Raw genomic sequence first — 22,381 nt, forward strand, 5'->3', positions numbered from 1 at the left:
CTACATATAAGGGAAAACATCCAATATTTATCACTCTCCTGACTTCACTGGATTAGCATAATCTTTTCAAGTTCCATTATGTTGCCAAAAATGGCATGAGTTTATCTTTTTTGATTAGTAAGTAGCATTCTATGGTGTGTATATACCACATCTTCTTGATTCATTCCTCCATTTTGGGACAGTTGGGTTCTTTTCCTATCTTGACTACGGTAAATAGTGCTGCAATAAACATAGGAGCACAGGTTTCCATTCACATGAGTGCCTTTGTGTTCTAGGGTACATTCCTAAGAGTAGAATTCCTGGATCACATGGTTGATCAATTTTTAGTGCTTTCCACAGTTTTCTATAGTGCCTGGTCCAGTTTACATTCCAGGGACCATTTTTAATCTATGTAATGATATGCTAAATGGAACACTATCCATTTCATGAGGGCTTGAATGAAGACAAATACACCTTCAAATTTATTCAGATGAATATTTTAGCAGCGTTTCCGAAGGATTCTTTGGGGATATCTTTACATAGATCATCATGTCATGTTAGAGAAGGAGGCTGGTAGGATGGGAAGCCCAGAGTAAAGGTGGAGCTTTGCCCCCTCCTTTACCTGCCAGTGACATCAATGGTGACTTGCCTTAAAACTGCTAGAATGTACCAGGGTGGCCTCATAGGGGTGTGGGTCCTGGGGACTAGGGTCAGAACTGAGCAGCCACACTAGGCGTGTAAACTGCAAAATCATGATAAACATCAAAAATTATTCAGACTTTAAACAAGTTAAAAAATAGACCAAGTGAAAATTTAAACCATAAGAAGTATAACTATGTTTTACCATTATTAGGATATTTATTCAATTCCAAAGGACAATCATATACTCATTTAACCAGAATGTTTTTCTTCTCAATGTCATTCTCAAAGCAGATATGCGTCTATTCATTTAAGTACATAAAAGAGGGTAGAGAAAGACAAATTCAGGCAGATAATTGCTGATACTTAAACATTTTGTTTTCATGTGGCATTTTTAAAAAATGGAGAAGGTCGTAAATAAGAAGTATGGAAGGACTTGTTCACAATTTTTATTAAATAGAAGCAGAAATGTAGATCGAGAGAAGTAAAAAAAGTATGAAACTTAAGAAACTATTATTTTGGACCTTTTATCAACATTGATCTAATTCCATGGTGGGAGTACAATTTTGTGACCAAGTCCTTAAAGGCTTGTATCACTTGTTTGTTCCTCAGAGTATAAATAAATGGGTTCAACATGGGGGAGACGGATGTAGGTAAGAGTGTAATTGCCTTGTTCATGGTCATGTCATCTTTTGCTGAAGGTTTGATGTAGATGAAGATACAGCTGCCGTAGGAAAGGAAAATCACAATCATGTGGGAAGAGCAGGTGGAAAATGCCTTCTTCCTTTGCTGGGCTGATGGGAACCTCAGAATTGTTCTGAGGATATAAACATAGGACAGAATCACACAGGCGAGAGTGATGATGAAGATCAACACAGAACACACAACAACCATCTGCTCTAGGAGCCAAGTATCTTAGCATGAGATCTTCATCAGAGGATTAGCATCACAAAGAAAGTGGTCAAATGGCATTAGAGTCACAGAATTCCAGGCCCCAAAACATAAGAAATAGTGGGAATATCAACAAAAAAGTTGTCAGCCAACAAGAGAAGACAAGAGTTTTGCAGATCCTGGGGTTCATGATGGTCACATAGTGCAGGGGTTTGCAGATGGCCACGTAACGATCATAGGACATGATGGTCAGGAGGAAAAATCCTGTTACTGCAAACAAGTCTGTTAAAAATAGCTGGCTTAGACACCCATTGTACGAAAAGTTCCTATCACCTGTTGACAGACTGTACAAGTATCTAGGAATGCAGGCAGAAGTGAATGAAATTTCTAAGGAGGAAAAATTCTGGAGAAAATAGTACATTGCAGTTTTAAGGTGGGAATCCACTAATACGAGGACAATGATGATCAGGTTTCCAGTTACACTCAGCATGTAAGAGATGAATAGAAATATGAAAATCAGAATCTGCAGTTGTGGGTCATCTGTTAATCCCAGGAGGATGAAGGTTGTTATTGTTGTGTGGTTTCTCATTCTTGGCTCCTGAATTACTCTTAACCGTGTGTAAAATTAGGAGAAATGAGACTCAAAAAAGAGGAAAAATATTCTGTTCACAGGGTTTTAGGTTAGAAAGTCAAGCCATAGAATTTATTTGACTTCATGGTATTATTTTAAAACCATGCTCTTGGCTTCTTTAATGATCACTTGATTGGTTGAAAATCTTGCATCTCAAACATGATGAGCACAACATATAAAGAGAAATACATTTATATTGCAATCAGGTTAACATGTATGCACACATGACACATAAATTGCATATCAGAAATAAAATTTTCAAGAAAAAACAACCTTTAGCCTCCCTTCTCCTATGACTCATTTTTAATGTCCTGCATTAAAACAATTAGTAGTATATGAAATCAATGTTATTATTGCTAATTAGTTATGACCTGTGGTTGCCAATAACAGAATTTCTTAAGGATGCATTCAGCAACAATATAGTAGCAATGACAGGATCATTTCACACATTTTCTTTTGTTTTCTTCCATCTTCCCTATTTTTTTTTTTTTTGGATAGATAACACTTTCCTTTCTTTGATAGAGATACACTTGTCCTGTTACAATCTGTATTAATATGTTGTCTTTTGTGCCTATTTAACACTTTTTTTTTTTGTGGGACCCACGTGGGCAGCCAGGGAACGAACCAGCCCTGCAGAGGATGCAGGCAGCCTCACAGCCCAGTGCTCAACCTCTGCGCCACCAGGGGAAGCCCTATTTTTATGACACCATATACAGTATGTAGACAAATATATTGTAATAATTTATTCCTGTATATTTAGTGATCTTACATTAATCAGGAAGTAGGCTCAGAAAGGAGGGATCACAATGCCAAACTTCAAGCTATACTATAAAGCCATAACAATTAAAACAGTTTGCTATTGAAATAAAAACAGACACACAGGCCAATGGAACTGAATAGAGAGCCCAGAAGTAAAGCCACACTTATCTGGACAACTAATCTTTGACAAAGGAGCAAAGAACATGCAATGGAACATGGACAGTTAGTTCTATAAATGGGGCTGGGAAAACTGGACCACCACATGCAACTAAATGAAACTAGACCACTGCCTCTCACTGTGCACAAAATCAACTCAAAGTGAATAAAACAAGTGGACATAAGACCTGAAACAATAAAATATAGAAGAAAATATAGGTAAAACACTACAAGACATACATCTCAATAACTTATTTAAAGACTCATCACCCAAAGCAAAGAAAATCAGGGAAAAGATAAACAACTGGGATTACATGAAACTGAAAAACTTCTGCACAGCCCAAGAGACATTAACCAAAACAGAGAGACACCCCAATGATTGGGAAAAAAATTTGCACTCCATTTCACACATTTTCAAAAATTTACTCTTGGTCCTCCCCGGTGGCCCAGCGGTTGAGGGCTGGGCTGCGAAGCTGCCTGCAGCCTCTGCAGCACCAGTTCGATCCCCGGGCGCTGGGCGAGGGTCCCACATGGGGCACAGACCTCTCCTACTGCCCGCTGCTCCCCATAGCAGTGTATTTCGTCAGTCGGCCTGTTATGTTCCCCTCTCTGGCTCTGGTGAATTCTCTCACCCTCCCGCACTTCTGACTGTACCCAGTGTTTGTATAAATAAATAAATAAAATCTTTTAAAAAAAATTTACTCTTTATCATTTAATCTTTCATATAGATCAATTCACAGCATAAGACTGTTTCCCCACAAGTAATCACTGGTGACATTAAGAGACACATTTTTCCCAAGAATTTTCCCATACTTACCAAATGAAACTTAGCTGTGTTTCATGGATCAGCTTAATTGTTTTTCCTGCTAAGTGGCAAATACCTGGGCATAGTTTTGATATAAGACATTTGTAATTCCTTCTGGCATGGCAGTTAGGACTCTATTCCACTGTCATTATGAAACCTATAATGGATCTACAAATAAAATCCAGTTATAACCAACATCAGCTGACAGATATGTGTGATGGTTTACTTGAATATTTATGCCTTAGTGAGATTTTTCTCTGATGACCCATTTTTCTCTGGTGCAAAAACAGTGTTGTTACTCACAAGAGAGATTAATCAGTGAAAGAATGACCCACTGAATTTGTGGACAATAAAGCCACATACTTTTCGTCACTCATTGTTCAATCTTCATGAAATGAAAGCTGGTTCCGATGGTCCACAAAGAGCCTAAATTCTCTCTTCATTTAATTTTTTATATGCCAATAAAAACTTTGTTTCCTCTTTCCATCTCAATGATGCCAGTATACCTGAAATATTCTGGGGTATTTTCTGCCTTTTTCACTGTAGTATATTCTCACAAATAATACAACTTCAAGTAGACTGATGATTCCCAAATTTATATGTGTAAGGGAAACACCTTTACATCTTCTGTCTTCAAAATTCAAATTACCCTTAGACATCCTTATTGGACTCAAAAATTGTAAGTTGGTGTTTCCCATTTCCTGCCTGAGTACTCTTGGCAAGAGGTGGAATTCTCTGCTCTTTTCCATGTAAAACATATATAAATTTGTACAATCTTGGGTTGTTCTGAAAAATTGTCATTGTTGAGCAAAAAATACCTATCACTCTATCAGGGACAGCATAAATACTCATCACAATTTAACATACTAAATGTTCTTATCTTTTTTTTTTCTCCTGGGCTACGCTTGATATGGAAATTTCAGCCATTGAAACATGATACTACTTTTAGTTCTACTGTTAATATTAAAACTCTCAGATAGACAGTTTTTATTTCTTCTCTTCCCTAAATTCAGGAGAAATCATCATCATCTAGTGATTGGAGCCTTTACATGGAATCCCATTGGAACTGAATCTTCTGAAACAAATTAAGAAAATTCTTACACCCCCAGGACTTCACTAACATCCTAACTCAATACAGGTCCCAGGTTTTACAACACTCCTTTCTAATCATCAACCCATGTCTTCTGTTCTATCCAGGTATTATGCAGGCTTTCTTAAAGCAAAGGAAATCAGGTGTATTTGCTGTTAGTGCAATTCCAGTAGTATTTACATTTTATTAGCTCAGTGAACTATGATGACAATATTTCAGCTAAGTTGTCACTTATAAGAAAGGAAAAAAATAGTTATATTTTGGAAAAAATAGTGATTTGTGAAAATTACTTTAGGGGCCATCATCTTTGAATGTCCATCATAATATTGTTTTCCAAAGCATGCTAGTGAGATCATTCAGTTTCCTTTCTTAACAACTTGTACTTTAGGCTATGACTGGTGCTAATCTTTCTATGAAGAAAAAAAAGTGAACAGAAACTAAATCTTTACTTATGATTGCAACAAATATTTCTAATGAATCTAATAACTTCACATTTTAATTTTATACAGCAAAAGAACATCAGAAATAACAGTTCTTCTTCTGAGATATCTACATTATTATCATTTAATTTCAAGCATAGAAGTCTGGCATTTTACTGAGACCAAGGAACTAGAACTTTAAATAAAACATTAAATAAAACATTTTTTTGTTAAAAATTAACAAACAAAAAATCCTTACTCTGCTGGAAGACAAAAAAAAAAAAGCTTTAGTTGAATATGCAATCCTGAGAGCTCAAGATGAACATGAAAGTGTAAGAGAGTCTGTCCATCCATAAATGACCCGTCTTGGAGCTTTGCATATATACAACATCTTTCAGAACATACATGACAGCAGAGTCTTCCATGATTTCCACACAGACACTCTTTGATGGCCTCTTCCACTAAAACTCTGAGAACCAATTCCTTGAATCTTACTACTAGAATAAAAACATTTATTTTAAAAGTTTGACAAATGTAAGGAAATTTTTATATTTCAGACATAACTCCAGATATGTCAGGACATAAATTTTACACAATGAATTTAGATGCTTTGTCCTCTGTCTCTTATGCACATGCAAGGACCATCTGGGTGAATTTGGGGCCCTTTGTGACCAAACTGCTAACATGATAATGACTCTAATGAGAAGTGAATTTGGCAAAGTCCTACAGAGACATCAGTGGGAGCAGTGTCCCTGGGAACATTAAGATGCAACACCTTGGCCAATGAGAAATGATTTCTGGCAAGATTTCTTGTCAGATAAGAAATTGAAGAAAACGTGAACTATAGTTTGATATCTAATTTATAAAAGGAATAATATCAACATACATAATAATATGTTTATGTAGTTACATGTAAACAATTATTACTGTTTAACTTATTACTATAGATTTGGATCATAATTTTTCTACATAATGTGGTCTATCCCTACAAAAAGGATAGAGAATAAGGAGGCTGAAAGCATTACACAAAACTAATATACAGGAAAGATTTTCAAATCTTGAAAATAAGAATAATTATTCTTACAATATCATTGCTTGACAAGTTCAGCCACGAAGCACAAGGAAAATGCACGAGTAATTCACTTTACCATTTACTGTTTGCTTAATGTCCGAACTATGAAGTTACACATGAAATTTTTTCATCATGCTAAGACTATATTACTCTTCCTTAGTATATGAACTATAAGAAAATATATGTCAGCAATCCTTCATTATAACGTCTTTAGTCCATGAACGTTTCTGAAAAAGTTTCACCTTTTACCGCTTGATGGTGAAGTTGAATAAAATATTTTGCTAGAATAATTCATAATGTGTCATGATTGTCAACTTTAAAAAATTCATACGTTCATTGAATTCACCTCCAAGTGCAGAAAATTTTCAAAAATACAGGATTTGTTTTTCTTCATTATAAATCCTGGGGCTCTTTGCTTATCAAATGGGCTTGAGCATGAAACTATGGTTAACAATGGCTGTGGCCACCACTGCTGAGGGGTATAAGCTTCCTCACAGGCAGAACAGCTTACACCTGCCTAACTCTATTTTCTGAGTACAACACGCTTTCTGTTTATTGGAGTAACATTGCACAGAGCACATGGGTCTGGTGTCCAGCATAAAACATTAACTCCTATATATTCGACAATGAACTCAACTCAAAAAGTCCTAAAAGAAAATACAGTTTATATCTAAAAACAAAACACTTCATTTCTAAAATGATTTTGATAGTTGACCACTATTCTCTCATACATGACAGTAAGATTTTTACATGTTCTTTGAACCACAGAAAAAAATTCACCCTTATATTATCAAGCTTCTTTTCCTTTTCAAAAATAGAAATTCCTGTCTCTTAAAATCCTGGATAAATAAACTAAATTTTGTAAGGAAAATTTAAACATATTAAAGACTAGATAAAAATGGGCCTCCCTAGTGGCACTGCAGGATGAGCGCAGCGCTGTGAAGCTGTCACAGCCTCTGCAGGACCTGTTGGATTCCAGGCCAGCCAGGGAGATTCCCACATGGCATGGCAGACCTCTCAGTCTCGCCCGCTGCTCCCCTCAGCAGTGTATTTCGGTCCTTCTGCCTGTTCAGCTACCTGCTCTGTCTCTGGTGAATTCTCACGCCCTCCCACGCCTCTGGCCTGTACACTAGTGCTTGTATAAATAAATAAATCTTAAAAATAAAAACTAAATAAAATGCTCTGAAATCTTCAAACTTAAGAAACTGTCACTATGTTTTCCCATTACTAGGCTATTTCTTCAATTTCCAAGGACAGGCATATTCTCATGAGATCACAATATTGTTCATCTCAACGTCAATCTCAAAGCACATATGTGTCTTTTCCTTTAAGTAGATAAAAGAAGGTGGAGAAAGACATATTCAGGCAGATAATTGCTGATTGTAAACCTTTTGTTTTCATGTGCCATTTTTTAAAAAATGAAGAGGGTCATAAATAAGAAGTACAGAGGAACTTGCTCACAATTTGTACTAAAATAAGCAGAAATATAGATCAAGAAAGGGTAAAAACGTATGAAACTTAAGAAACTATTATTTTTTTGGACCTTTTATCAACACTGCCCTAATTCCATGGTGGGAGTACAATTTTGTGACCAAATCCTTAAAGGCTTGTATCACTTGTTTGTTCCTCAGAGTATAAATAAATGGGTTCAACATGGGGGAGATGGATGTAGGTAAGAGTGTAATCCCCTTATTCATGGTCATGTCATCTTTTGCTGAAGGTTTGATGTAGATGAAGATACAGCTGCCATAGGAAAGGAAAATCACAATCATGTGGGAAGAGCAGGTGGAAAATGCCTTCATCCTTTGCTGGGCTGATGGGAACCTCAGAATTGTTCTGATGATATACACATAGGACAGAATCACACAGGCAAATGTGATGAGGAAGATCAACACAGAACACACAACAACCATCTGCTCTAGGAGCCAAGTGTCTGAGCATGAAATCTTTAGCAGAGGATTAGCATCACAGGCAAAGTGGTCAATAACATTAGAGTCACAGAAATCCAGACCCAAAAACATAATGAACAGTGGGGATATAAGCAACAAAGTCATCATCCAACAGCAGAAGACAAGCATTTGGCAGACCCTGCGGTTCATGATGGTCACATAGTGCAGGGGTTTGCAGATGGCCACGTACCGATCATAGGACATGATGGTCAGGAGGAAAAACCCTGTTACTGCAAATAAGTCTATTAAAAATAGCTGGCTTAGACACCCATTGTACGAAAAGTTCCTATCACCTGTTGATAGACTGTACAAGTATCTAGGAAGGCAGGCAGAAGTGAATGAAATTTCTAAGAAGGAAAAATTCTGGAGAAAATAGTACATTGCAGTTTTAAGGTGGGAATCCACTAATACGAGGACGATGATGATCAGGTTTCCAGTTACACTCAGCATGTAAGAGATGAATAGAAATATGAAAATCAGAATCTGCAGTTGTGGGTCATCTGTTAATCCCAGGAGGATGAAGGTTGTTATTGCTGTGTGGTTTCTCATTCTTGGCTCCTGAATTACTCTTAACTGTGTGTGAAATTAGGAGAAATAGACTCAAAAAAGAGAGAGAATATTCTATTCACAGGGTTTTAGGTTAGAAAGTCAAGCCATAGAATTTATTTGACTTCATGATGTTATTTTAAAACCATGCTCTTGGCTTCTTTAATGATCACTTGATTGGTTGAAAATCTTGCATCTCAAACATGATGAGCACAACATATAAAGAGAAATACATTTATATTGCAATGAGGTTAATATGTATGCACACACGACACATAAATTGCATATCAGAAATAAAATTTTCAAGAAAAAACAACCTTTAGCCTCCCTTCTCCTATGACCCATTTTTAATGTCCTGCATTAAAACAATTAGTAGTATATGAAATCAATGTTATAATTGCTAATTAGTTATGGCCTGTGGTTTGCCAATAACAGAATTTCTTAAGGATGCATTCAGCAACACTATAGTATAAATGACAGGATCATTTCACACATTTTCTTTTCTTTTTTTTTTCCATCTTCCATATTTTATTTTTTTTTTGATGGAGATAACACTTTCCTTTCTTTGACAGAGATACACATGCCCTGTTACAATCTGTATTAATATGTTGTCTTTTTTCCCTATTTAACACTATTTTTATGATACCATATAATGTAGACAAATATATTGTAATAATTTATTCCTGTATATTTAGTGATCTTACATTAATCAGGAAGTAGGCTCAGAAAGGAGGGATCACAATGCCAAACTTCAAGCTATACTATAAGCCATAACAATTAAAATATTTTGGCATTGGAACAAAAACAGACACATAGACCAATGGAACCGAATAGAGAGACCAGAAGTAAAGCCACACATATCTGGACAACTAATCTTTGACAAAGGAGTAAAGAACATGCAATGGAACATGGACAGTTTGTTCAATAAATGGGGCTGGGAAAACTGGACCACCACATGCAACTAAATGAAACTAGACCACTACCTCTCACTGTGCACAAAAATCAACTCAAAGTGGATAAAACAAGTGGACATAAGACCTGAAACCATAAAATTTATAGAAGAAAATATAGGTAAAACACTACAAGACATACATCTCAGTAACTTCTTTAAAGACTCCTCACCCAAAGCAAAGAAAGTCAAGGAAAAGATAAACACCTGGGATTACATCAAACTGAAAAGCTTCTGCACAGTCCGAGACATTAACCAAAACAGAGAGACACCCCAATGATTGGCAAAAAAAATTTTGCACTCCATCTCACACATTTTCAAAAATTTACTCTTTATCATTTAATCTTTCATATAGATCAATTCACAGCATAAGACTGTTTCCCCACAAGTAATCACTGGTGACATTAAGAGACACATTTTTCCCAAGAATTTTCCCATACTTACCAAATGAAACTTAGCTGTGTTTCATGGATCAGCTTAATTGTTTTTCCTGCTAAGTGGCAAATACCTGGGCATAGTTTTGATATAAGACATTTGTAATTCCTTCTGGCATGGCAGTTAGGACTCTATTCCACTGTCATTATGAAACCTATAATGGATCTACAAATAAAATCCAGTTATAACCAACATCAGCTGACAGATATGTGTGATGGTTTACTTGAATATTTATGCCTTAGTGAGATTTTTCTCTGATGACCCATTTTTCTCTGGTGCAAAAACAGTGTTGATACTCACAAGAGAGGGATTAATTAGTGAAAGAATGACCCACTGATTTTGTGGACAATAAAGCCACCTACTTTTCATCACTCATTATTCAATCTTCATGAAACGAAAGCTGGTTCCGATGGTCCACAAAGAACCTCAATTCTCTCTTCATTTAATTTTTTATTTGCCACTAAAAACTTCTTTCCTCTTCCCATCTCAATGATGTCAGTATACCTGAAATATTCTGGGGTATTTTCTGCCTTTTTCACTGTAGTATATTCTCACAAATAATACAACTTCAAATAGACTGGTGATTCCCAAATTTATATGTGTAAGAGAAACACCTTTACATCTTTTGTCTTCAAAATTCAAATTACCCTTAGACATCCTTATTGGACTCAAAAATTGTAAGTTGGTGTTTCCCATTTCCTACCTGAGTACTCTTGGCAAGAGGTGGAATTCTCTGCTCTTTTCCATGTAAAACAGATATAAATTTGTACAATCTTGGGTTGTTCTGAAAAATTGACATTATTGAGCCAAAAATTCCTATCACTCTGTCAGGGACAGCATAAATACTCATCACTACATAATATACTAAATGTTCTTATCTTTTTTTTCTCCTGGGCTACCCCTGATAAGCAAATTTCAGCCATTGAAACATGATACTACTTTTAGTTCTACTGTTAATATTAAAACTCTCAGATAGACAGTTTTTATTTCGTCTCTTCCCTAAATTCAGGAGAAATCATCATCATCTAGTGATTGGAGCCTTTACATGGAATCCCATTGGAACTGAACGTTCTGAAACAAATTAAGAATATTCTTACACCCCCAGGACTTCACTAACATCCTAACTCAATACATGTACAGGTTTTACATCACTCCTTTCGAATCATCAACACATGTCTTCTGTTCTATCCAGGTATTATGCAGACTTTCTTAAAGCAAATGAAATCAGGTGTATTTGCTGTTAGTGCACTTCCAGTAGTATTTACATTTCATTAGCTCAGTGAACTATGATGACAATATTGCAGCTAAGAGGACATTTATAAGGGAGGAAAAAATAGTTATATTTTGGCAAAAATAGTGATTGTGAAAATTACTTTAGGGGCCATCATCTTTGAATGTCCATCATAATATTGTTTTCCAAAGCATGTTAGTGAGATCATACAGTTTCCTTTCTTAAGAACTTGTACTGCAGGCTATGACTGGTGCTAATCTTCCCATGAAGAAAAAAAAGTGAACAGAAACTAAATCTTTACTTATGATTGCAACAAAATATTTCTAATGAATCTAATAACTTCACATTTTACTTTTATACAGCAAAAGATCAGAAATAACAGTTCTTTTTCTGAGATATCTAAATTATTACCATTTTAACTTCAAGCATGGAAGCCTGGCATTTTACTGAGACCAAGTTACTAGAACATTAAATAAAACATTCAAATTAACAAACAAAAAATCCTTACTCTGCTGGAAGACCAAAAAAAGGCTTTAGTTGAATATGCAATCCTGAGAGCTCAAGATGAAAATGAAAGTGTAAGAGAATCCGTCCATCCATAAATGGCCTGTCATGGAGCGTTGCATATTTCTACAACATCTTTCAGAACATACATGACAGCAAAGTCTTCCATGATTTCCCCACAAGACACTCTTTGATGGCCTCTTCCACTATACCTCTGAGAACCAATTCCTTGAATCTTACTACTAGAATAAAAACATTTATTTTAAAAGTTTGACAAATGTAAGGAAATTTTTATATTTCAGACATAACTCCAGATATGTCAGGACATAAATTTTACACAATGAATTTAGATGCTTTGTCCTCTGTCTCTTATGCACACGCAAGGACCATCTGGGTGAATTAGGGGCCCTTTGTGACCAAACTGCAAACATGATAATGACTCTAATGAGAAGTGAATTTTGGCAAAGAGACATCATGTCCTAAGAGACATCAGTGGGAGCACTGTCCTTGGGAACATTAAGACGCAGCACCTTGGCCAATGAGAAATAATTTCTGGCAAGATTTCTAGTCAGATAAGAAATTGAAGAAAACGTGAACTATAGTTTGATATCTAATTTATAAAAGGAATAATATCAACATACATAATAATATGTTTATGTAGTTACATGTAAACAATTATTACTGTTTAACTTATTTGTATAGAATTGGATCATAATTTTTCTACATAATGTGGTTTATCCCAACAAAAAGGACAGAGAATAAGGAGGCTGGAAGCATTACACAAAACTAATATTCAGGAAAGATTTTCAAATCTTGAAAATAAGAATGATTATTCTTACAATATCATTGCTTGACAAGTTCAGCCACGAAGCACAAGGAAAATGCACGAGCAATTCACTTTGCCATTCACTGTTTGCTTAATGTCCAAACCATGAAGTTACACATGAAATTTTTTCATCATGCTAAGATTATGATGTTACTCTTCCTTAGTATATGAACTATAAGAAAATATATGTCAGCAATCCTTCATTATAACGTCTTTAGTCCATGAATACATTTCTGAATAAGTTTCACATTTTACTGCCTGATGGTGAAATTGAATAAATATTTTGCAAGAATTAACTCATAATGCGTCATGATTGTCAACTTTAAAAATTCATACGTTCATTGAATTCACCTCCAAGTGCAGAAAATTTTCAAAAATACAGGATTTGTTTTCCTTCATTATAAATCCTGGGGCTCTTTGCTTATCAAATGGGCTTGAGCATGAACCTATGGTTAACAATGGCTGTGGCCACGACTGCTGAGGGTTATAAGATCCTCACAGACAGGACACCTGCCTAACTCCATTTTCTGAGTACAACAGGCTTTCTGTTTATTGGAGTAACATTGCACAGAGCACATGGGTCTGGTGTCCAGCATCAAACACTAACTCCTATATATTCGACAATGAACTCAACACAAAAAGTCCTAAAAGAAAATGCAATTTATATCTAAAAACAAAACACTTCATTTCTAAAATGATTTTGATAGTTGACCACTACTCTGTCATACATGACAGTGAGATTTTTACATGTTCTTTGAACCACAGAAAAAAATCACCCTTATATTATCAAGCTTCTTTTCCTTTTCAAAAATAGAAATTCCTGTCTCTTAAAATCCTGGATAAATAAACTAAATTTTGTAAGGAAAATTTAAACATGTTAAAGACTAGATAAAAATGGGCCTCCCCGGTGGAACGGCAGGATGAGCACAGCGCTGTGAAGCTGTCCGCAGTCTCTGCAGCATCTGTTGGATTCCAGGCCAGCCAGGGAGATTCCCACATGGCATGGCAGACCTCTCAGTCTCGCCCGCTGCTCCCCTCAGCAGTGTATTTCGGTCCTTCTGCCTGTTCAGCTACCTGCTCTGTCTCTGGTGAATTCTCACGCCCTCCCACGCCTCTGGCCTGTACACTAGTGCTTGTATAAATAAATAAATCTTAAAAATAAAAACTAAATAAAATGCTCTGAAATCTTCAAACTTAAGAAACTGTCACTATGTTTTCCCATTACTAAGCTATTTCTTCAGTTTCCAAGGACAGGCATATTCTCATCAGGTCACAATATTGTTCATCTCAACATCATTCTCAAAGCACATATGTGTCTTTTCCTTTAAGTAGATAAAGAAGGTAGAGAAAGACATATTCAGGCAGATAATTGCTGATTGTAAACCTTTTGTTTTCATGTGCCATTTTTGAAAAATGGAGAGGGTCATAAATAAGAAGTACAGAGGAACTTGCTCACAATTTGTATTAAAATAAGCAGAAATGTAGATCAAGAAGAAGTAAAAACGTATGAAACTTAAGAAACTATTTATTATTTTTTTGGACCTTTTATCAACACTGCCCTAATTCCATGGTAGGAGTACAATTTTGTGACCAAATCCTTAAAGGCTTGTATCACTTGTTTGTTCCTCAGAGTATAAATAAATGGGTTCAACATGGGGGAGATGGATGTAGGTAAGAGTGTAATCCCCTTATTCATGGTCATGTCATCTTTTGCTGAAGGTTTGATGTAGATGAAGATACAGCTGCCGTAGGAAAGGAAAATCACAATCATGTGGGAAGAGCAGGTGGAAAATGCCTTCTTCCTTTGCTGGGCTGATGGGAACCTTAGAATTGTTCTGATGATATAAACATAGGAAAGAATCACACAGGCGAATGTGATGAGGAAGATCAACACAGAACACACAACAACCATCTGCTCTAGGAGCCAAGTGTCTGAGCATGAAATCTTTAGCAGAGGATTAGCATCACAGCCAAAGTGGTCAATAACATTAGAGTCACAGAAATCCAGACCCAAAAACAAAATGAATAGTGGGGAAATAAGCAACAAAGTCATCATCCAACAGCAGAAGACAAGTGTTTGGCAGACCCTGGGGTTCATGATGGTCACATAGTGCAGGGGTTTGCAGATGGCCACGTACCGATCATAGGACATGATGGTCAGGAGGAAAAACCCCGTTACTGCAAATAAGTCTATCAAAAATAGCTGGCTTAAGTATCATTCTCAATGGTGAAAAGCTGAAAGCAATTCCATTAAGATCTGGAACAAGACAAGGATGTCCACTATCACCATTGCTTTTCAATATAATACTGGAAGTCCTAGCCAGGGCAATAAGAGAAGAGAAAGACATCCAAGGAATCCAAATAGGAAAAGAAGAAGTCAAACTATCACTATTTGCAGACGATATGATATTATATATAGAGAACCCCAAAAACTCCACAGAAAAGCTAATTCAACTCATCAATCAGTTCAGTAAAGTGGCAGGATACAAAATCAACACGCAAAAGTCAGTAGCCTTCCTATACACAAACAATAAATCTGAAGAAGAAGAAATCAAAAAGACCATCCCTTTTGTTATTGAAACAAAAAAAATCAAATATTTGGGAATAAATCTAACAAAAGAGGTAAAGGACCTATACAAAGAAAACTATAAAACACTGTTAAAAGAAATAGAAGAAGACACAAAGAAATGGAGAGACATCCCCTGCTCATGGATTGGAAGAATAAACATTATTAAAATGGCCATCCTTCCAAAAGCAATATACAGATTCAATGCTATTCCAATCAAAATTTCAATGTCATTCTTCAAAGAAATAGAACAATTATTGATGAAATTCATATGGAATCACAAAAAACCCCGAATAGCCAAAGCTCTCCTGAAAAAAAAAGAAGGGAATGGAGGCATCAGACTCCCAGACTTCAAACTATACTACAAAGCCATAGTCATCAAAACTGCATGGTATTGGAACAAGAACAGACATACAGACCAATGGAATCGAATAGAAAATCCAGAAATAAACCCACAGATTTATGGTCAACTAATCTTTGACAAAGGAGCAAAGAATATGCATTGGAGCAAAGAAAGTTTGTTCAATAAATGGTGCTGGGAAAACTGGGTCGCTACATGCAAAAGAATGAAGCTTGACCACCACCTCACACCATACACAAAAATCAACTCAAAATGGATTAAAGAACTAGACATAAGACCTGAAACCATAAAATATATAGAAGGAAATATAGGCGAAACACTACGTGATTTGCACATCAAAGACATCTTTACAGACACATCACCCAAAGCAGTGATAGTGAAGGCAAAGATAAACAGCTGGGACTACATCAAATTAAAGAGCTTTTGCACAGCAAAAGAGACAATAACAAAAACAAAGAGAAACCCCACCAACTGGGAGAACATTTTTGCACCCAACACTAATGATAAAGGACTGATCACAAAAATCTGCAAAGAGCTGATGAGACTCAACAACAACAAAGAAAATAATCCAGTCAAAAAATGGGCAGAAGAGCTTAAAAGAAACTTCTCTGAAGAGGAAATGCAAATGGCCAACAGGCATATGAAAAAATGTTCAACATCACTTGTCATCAGGGAAATGCAAATCAAAACTACCATGAGATACCATCTTACACCAGTGAGAATGGCACATATTAAAAAAACTAGCAACAACAAATGTTGGCGAGGGTGTGGAGAAAAAGGAACTCTTCTGCACTGTTGGTGGGAGTGCAAACTGGTCCAACCACTGTGGAAAGCTGTGTGGAGATTTCTGGACCTACTAAACATAGAGCTTCCATATGATCCAGCAATTCCACTCCTAGGTATTTACCCAAAGGACACAGAAACATCAATTCCAAAGAACACCTGCACCCCTATGTTTATAGCAGCACTGTTTACAATAGCTAAGCTTTGGAAACAACCCAAATGCCCAAAAATAGATGACTGGATCAAGAAGATGTGGTACATATATACCATGGAATATTACTCAGCATTCAAAAAAGATAAACACATGCAATTTGCAGCAACATGGATGGCGCTGGAAGGGATCATGCTCAGCGAAATAAGCCAAAAAGAAAAAGAAAAATACCGGATGGTCTCACTCATAGCAGGAATCTAGAAAACTTAAATAAGGGACCAGGAAAATGAATAACTATAAGATAGTGAAAATCAAAATCAACAAAAAACTATGAACCAGAGACACTTTTAGGGGGGCGGGAGGGGAGGGATTGGGGTCAGAATGGGGGGGCTGCAATTGTATGGGGAATATAACAATAAAATTTATTTAAAAAAAAAAATAGCTGGCTTAGACACCCATTGTACGAAAAGTTCCTATCGCCTGTTGATAGACTGTACAAGTATCTAGGAATGCAGGAAGATGTGAATGAAATTTCTAAGAAGGAAAAATTCTGGAGAAAATAGTACATTGCAGTTTTAAGGCGGGAATCCACTAGTATGAGGAGGATGATGGTCAGGTTTCCAGTTACACTCAGCATATAAGAGATGAATAGAAATATGAAAATCAGAATCTGCAGTTGTGGGTCATCTGTTAATCCCAGGAGGATGAAGGTTGTTATTGCTGTGTGGTTTCTCATTCTTGGCTCCTGAATGACTCTTAACTGTGTGTGAAATTCAGAAATTTGAGACTCAAAAAAAGAGAGAGAATATTCTATTCATGGGGTTTTAGGTTAGAAAGTGGAACCATAGAATTTATTTGACTTCATGTTATTTTAAAACCATGCTCTTGGCTTCTTTAATGGTCACTTGATTGGTTGAAAGTCTTGCATCTCAAACATGATGAGCACAACATATAAAGAGAAATACATTTATATTGCAATCAGGTTAACATGTATGCACACATGACACATAAATTGCATATCAGAAATAAAATTTTCAAGGAAAAACAACCTTTAGCCTCCATTCTCCTATGACCCATTTTTAATGTCCTGATTAAAATAATTAGTACTATATGAAATCAATATATTATTTCTAATTAGTTATGACCTGTGGTTTGCCAATAACTGAATTTCTTAAGGATGCATTCAGCAACAATATAGTATAAATGACAGCATCATTTCACACATTTTCTTTTCTTTGTTTTTTTCCATCTTCCATATTTTATTTTTTTGATAGAGATAACACTTTCCTTTCTTTGACAGAGATACACTTGCCCTGTTACAATCTGTATTAATATGTTGTCTTTTTTGCCTATTTAACACTATTTTTATGGCACCATATAAAGTATGTAGACAAATATATTGTAATAATTTATTCCTGTATATTTACTTATCTTACATTAATCAGGAAATAGGCTCAGAAAGGAGGGATCACAATGCCAAACTTCAAGCTATACTATAAAGCCATAACAATTAAAATAGTTTCTTATTGGAACAAAAACAGACACACAGGCCAATGGAACTGAATAGAGAGCCCAGAAGTAAGCCACACTTATCTGGACAACTAATCTTTGACAAAGGAGCAAAGAACATGCAATGGAACATGGACAGTTAGTTCTATAAATGGGGCTGGGAAAACTGGACCACCACATGCAACTAAATGGAACTAGACCACTGCCTCTCACTGTGCACAAAAATCAACTCAAAGTGGATAAAACAAGTGGACATAAGACCTGAAACCATAAAATTTATAGAAGAAAATATAGGTAAAACACTACAAGACAGACATCTCAGTAACTTCTTTAAAGACTCCTCACCCAAAGCAAAGAAAGTCAAGGAAAAGATAAACACCTGGGATTACATCAAACTGAAAAACGTCTGCACAGCACAAGAGACACCCCAATGATTGGGGAAAAAATTTTGCACTTTATTTCACACATTTTCAAAAATTTACTCTTTATCATTTAATCTTTGATAGATCAATTCAAAGCATAAGACTGTTTCCCCACAAGTAATCACTGGTGACATTAAGAGACACATTTTTCCCAAGAATTTTCCCATACTTACCAAATGAAACTTAGCTGTGTTTCATGGATCAGCTTAATTGTTTTTCCTGCTAAGTGGCAAATACCTGGGCATAGTTTTGATATAAGACATTTGTAATTCCTTCTGGCATGGCAGTTAGGACTCTATTCCACTGTCATTATGAAACCTATAATGGATCTACAAACAAAATCCAGTTATAACCAACATCAAATGACAGATATGTGTGATGGTTTACTTGAATGTTTATACCTTAGTGAGATTTTTCTCTGATGACCCATTTTTCTCTGGTGCAAAAACAGTGTTGTTACTCACAAGAGAGAGATTAATCAGTGAAAGAATGACCCACTGAATTTGTGGACAATAAAGCCACATACTTTTCGTCACTCATTATTCAATCTTCATGAAATGAAAGCTGGTTCCGATGGTCCACAAAGAGCCTAAATTCTCTCTACTCATTTATTTTTTAAATGCCAATAAAAAACTTCTTTTCCTCTTTCCATCTCAATGATGTCAGTATACCTGAAATATTCTGGGATATTTTCTGCCTTTTTCAATGTAGTATATTCTCATAAATATTACAACTTCAAGTAGACTGACGATTCCCAATTTTACATGTGTAAGGGAAACACCATTACATCTTCTGTCTTCAAAATACTAAAACTCTCAGACAGTTTTTATTTCCTCTCTTCCCTAAATTCGGGAGAAATCGTCATTATCTAGTGATGGAGCCTTTACATGGAATCCCATTAGAACGGGATCTTCTGAAACAAATTAAGAAAATTCTTACACCCCCAGGACTTCACTAACATCCTAACTCAATACACGTCCCAGGTTTTACATCACTCCTTTCTAATCACCAACACATGTCTTCTGTTCTATCCAGGTATTATGCAGGCTTTCTTAAAGCAAATGAAATCAGGTGTATTTGCTGTTAGTGCACTTCCAGTAGTATTTACATTTTATTAGCTCAGTGATGCAATATTGATGACAATATTGCAGCTAAGTTGTCATTTATAAGGAAGGAAAAAATAGTTATATTTTGGCAAAAATAGTGATTTGTGAAAATTACTTTAGGGGCCATCCTCTTTGAATGTCCATCATAATATTCTTTTCCAAAGCATGTTAGTGAGATCATTCAGTTTCCTTTCTTAAGAACTTGTATTATAGGCTAATCTTCCCATGAAGAAAAAAAAAAGTGAACAGAAATAAATCTTTACTTATTATTGCAACAAATATTTCTAATGAATCTAATAACTTCACATTTTACTTGAGTAGAAAAAATAACATCAGAAATAACAGTTCTTTTCCTGACATATCTAGATTATTATCATTTTAACTTTAAGCATAGAAGTCTGGCATTTTACTGAGACCAAGGAATGAGAATGTTAAATAAAGCATTCAAATTAACAAATAAAGAATCCTTACTCTGCTGGAAGATAAAAAAAAAAAAAGGCTTTAGTTGAATATGCAATCCTAAGAGCTCAAGATGAAAATGAAAGTGTAAGGAGAGTCGGTCTGTCCATAAATGGCCCGTCATGGAGCTTTGCATGTTTCCACATCTTTCAGAACATACAAGACAGCAGAGTCTTGCATGATTTCCTGACAAGACACTCTTTGATGTCTTTTCCCACTATAACTCTGGGAACCAATTCCTTGAATCTTACTACTAGAATAAAACATTTATTTTAAAAGTTTGACAAAGACAAGGATATTCTATGTTTCAGACATAATTCCAGATATATCAGGACATAAATTTTGCACAATGAATTTAGATACTTTGTCCTCTGTCTCTTATGCACGCACAAGGACCATCTGGGTGAATTAGGGGCCCTTTGTGACCAAACTGCAAACATGATAGATAATGACTCTAATGAGAAATGAATTTTGGCAAAGTCCTACAGAGACATCAGTGGGAGCAGTGTCCTTGGGGACAATCAGATGCAACACCTTGGCCAATGAGAAAACAAATTTCTGGCAAGATATCTACTCAGATAAGAAATTGAAGAAAACATGAACTATAGTTTGATATCTAATTTATACAGGAAAATATATCAATACACATAATAATATATTTGTATAGTTACATGTAAATGATTATTACTGTTTTCCTTATTAGCATAGATTTGTATCATAATTTTTCTACATAATGTAGTCTATCCCTACAAAAAGGATAGAGAATAAGGAGGTTGGAAGCATTACACAAATCTAATATTCAGGGAAAATTTTCAAATCTTGAAAATAAGAGTGACTGTTCTTACAATATCATTGCTTGACAAGTTCAGCCACGAAGCACAAGGAAAATGCATATGCATTTCACTTTGCCATCTACTGTTTACTTAATGTCCGATACCATGAGGTTACACATGAAATTTTTTCAACATACAAAGGCTATGAAATTACACCTCTTTAGGACATGAACTATAAGAAAATATATGTCAGCAATCCTTCATTATAACATCTTTAGTCCATGTTACATTTCTGAAGAAGTTTCACCTTTTACTGGCTTGATGGTGAAGTTGAATAAAATATTTTGCTGGAATTCATTCATAATGCGTCATGATTGTCAACTTTAAAAAATTCATACGTTCATTGAATTCACCTCCAAGTGCAGAAAATTTTCAAAAATACAGGATTTGTTTTTCTTCATTATAAATCCTGGGTCTCTTTGCTTATCAAATGGGCTTTAGCATTAACCTATGGTTAAGAATGGCTGTGGCCACCACTGCTGAGGGGTATAAGCTTCCTCACAGACAGAACAGCTTACACCTGCCTAACTCCATTTTCTGAGTACAACATGCTTTCTGTTTATTGGAGTAACATTGCACAGAGCACATGGGTCTGGGTCCAGCATAAAACATTAACTCCTATATATTCGACAATGAACTCAACACAAAAAGTCCTAAAAGAAAATACAATTTATATCTAAAAACAAAACACTTCATTTCTAAAATGATTTTGATAGTTGAACACTACTCTCTCATACATGACAGTGAGATTTTTACATGTTCTTTGAACCACAGAAAAATTTCACCCTTGTATTATCAAGCTTGTTTTCCTTTTCAAAAATAATAATTCCTGTCACATAAAATCCTGGATAAATAAACTAACTTTTGTATAGAAAATTTAAACATGTTAAAAACTAGAAAAAAATGGGCTTCCCCGGTGGCAGAGAAGGTTGAGCGCAGTGCTGTGAAGCTGTCCACAGCCTCTGCAGCTCCTGTTCGATTGTCGGCAGGCCGGGGAGATTCCCACAGGGTGCAGTAGACCTCTCCTGTCTCGCCTGCTGCTCCCCTCAGCCGTGTATTTTGTCAGTCTGCCTGTTCTGCTCCCCACTCTGTCTCTGGTGAATTCTCTCACCTTCCACGTCTCTGGCCTGTACCCTAGTGCTTGTATAAATAAATAAATCTTTAAAAAAAAACCTAAATAAAATGCTCTGAAATCTTCAAACTGTAACAAACTGTCACTATGTTTTCCCATTACTAGGCTGTTTCTTCAATTTCCAAGGAAAGGCATATTCTTATGCGATCAGAATATTGTTCTTCTCACCGTCATGCTC

General features: G+C 35.7%; 1 protein-coding gene and 1 pseudogene across 2 annotated transcripts; both read right to left on the bottom strand.

Moving 5' to 3' along the window:
* Positions 1-1,131: 1,131 nt before the first annotated feature.
* On the bottom strand, positions 1,132-2,098 carry LOC311185536 (olfactory receptor 6C2-like; annotated as a pseudogene). The gene has a single exon. The product of its transcript is annotated as an olfactory receptor 6C2-like (transcript).
* A 5,872-nt stretch (positions 2,099-7,970) lies between these two features.
* On the bottom strand, positions 7,971-17,478 carry LOC311185537 (olfactory receptor 6C2-like; the record flags this gene model as incomplete). Its single annotated transcript, XM_084256161.1, has 2 exons — positions 7,971-8,706; positions 17,240-17,478. 2 exons carry the CDS (start codon positions 17,476-17,478, stop codon positions 7,971-7,973), a joined length of 975 nt encoding a protein of 324 aa, XP_084112287.1.
* Between the last annotated feature and the right edge of the window lie 4,903 nt (positions 17,479-22,381).

The sequence above is a fragment of the Talpa europaea genome (assembly GCF_964194135.1).
Source record: "Talpa europaea genome assembly, chromosome: 15".
Lineage (NCBI taxonomy): Eukaryota > Metazoa > Chordata > Mammalia > Eulipotyphla > Talpidae > Talpa > Talpa europaea.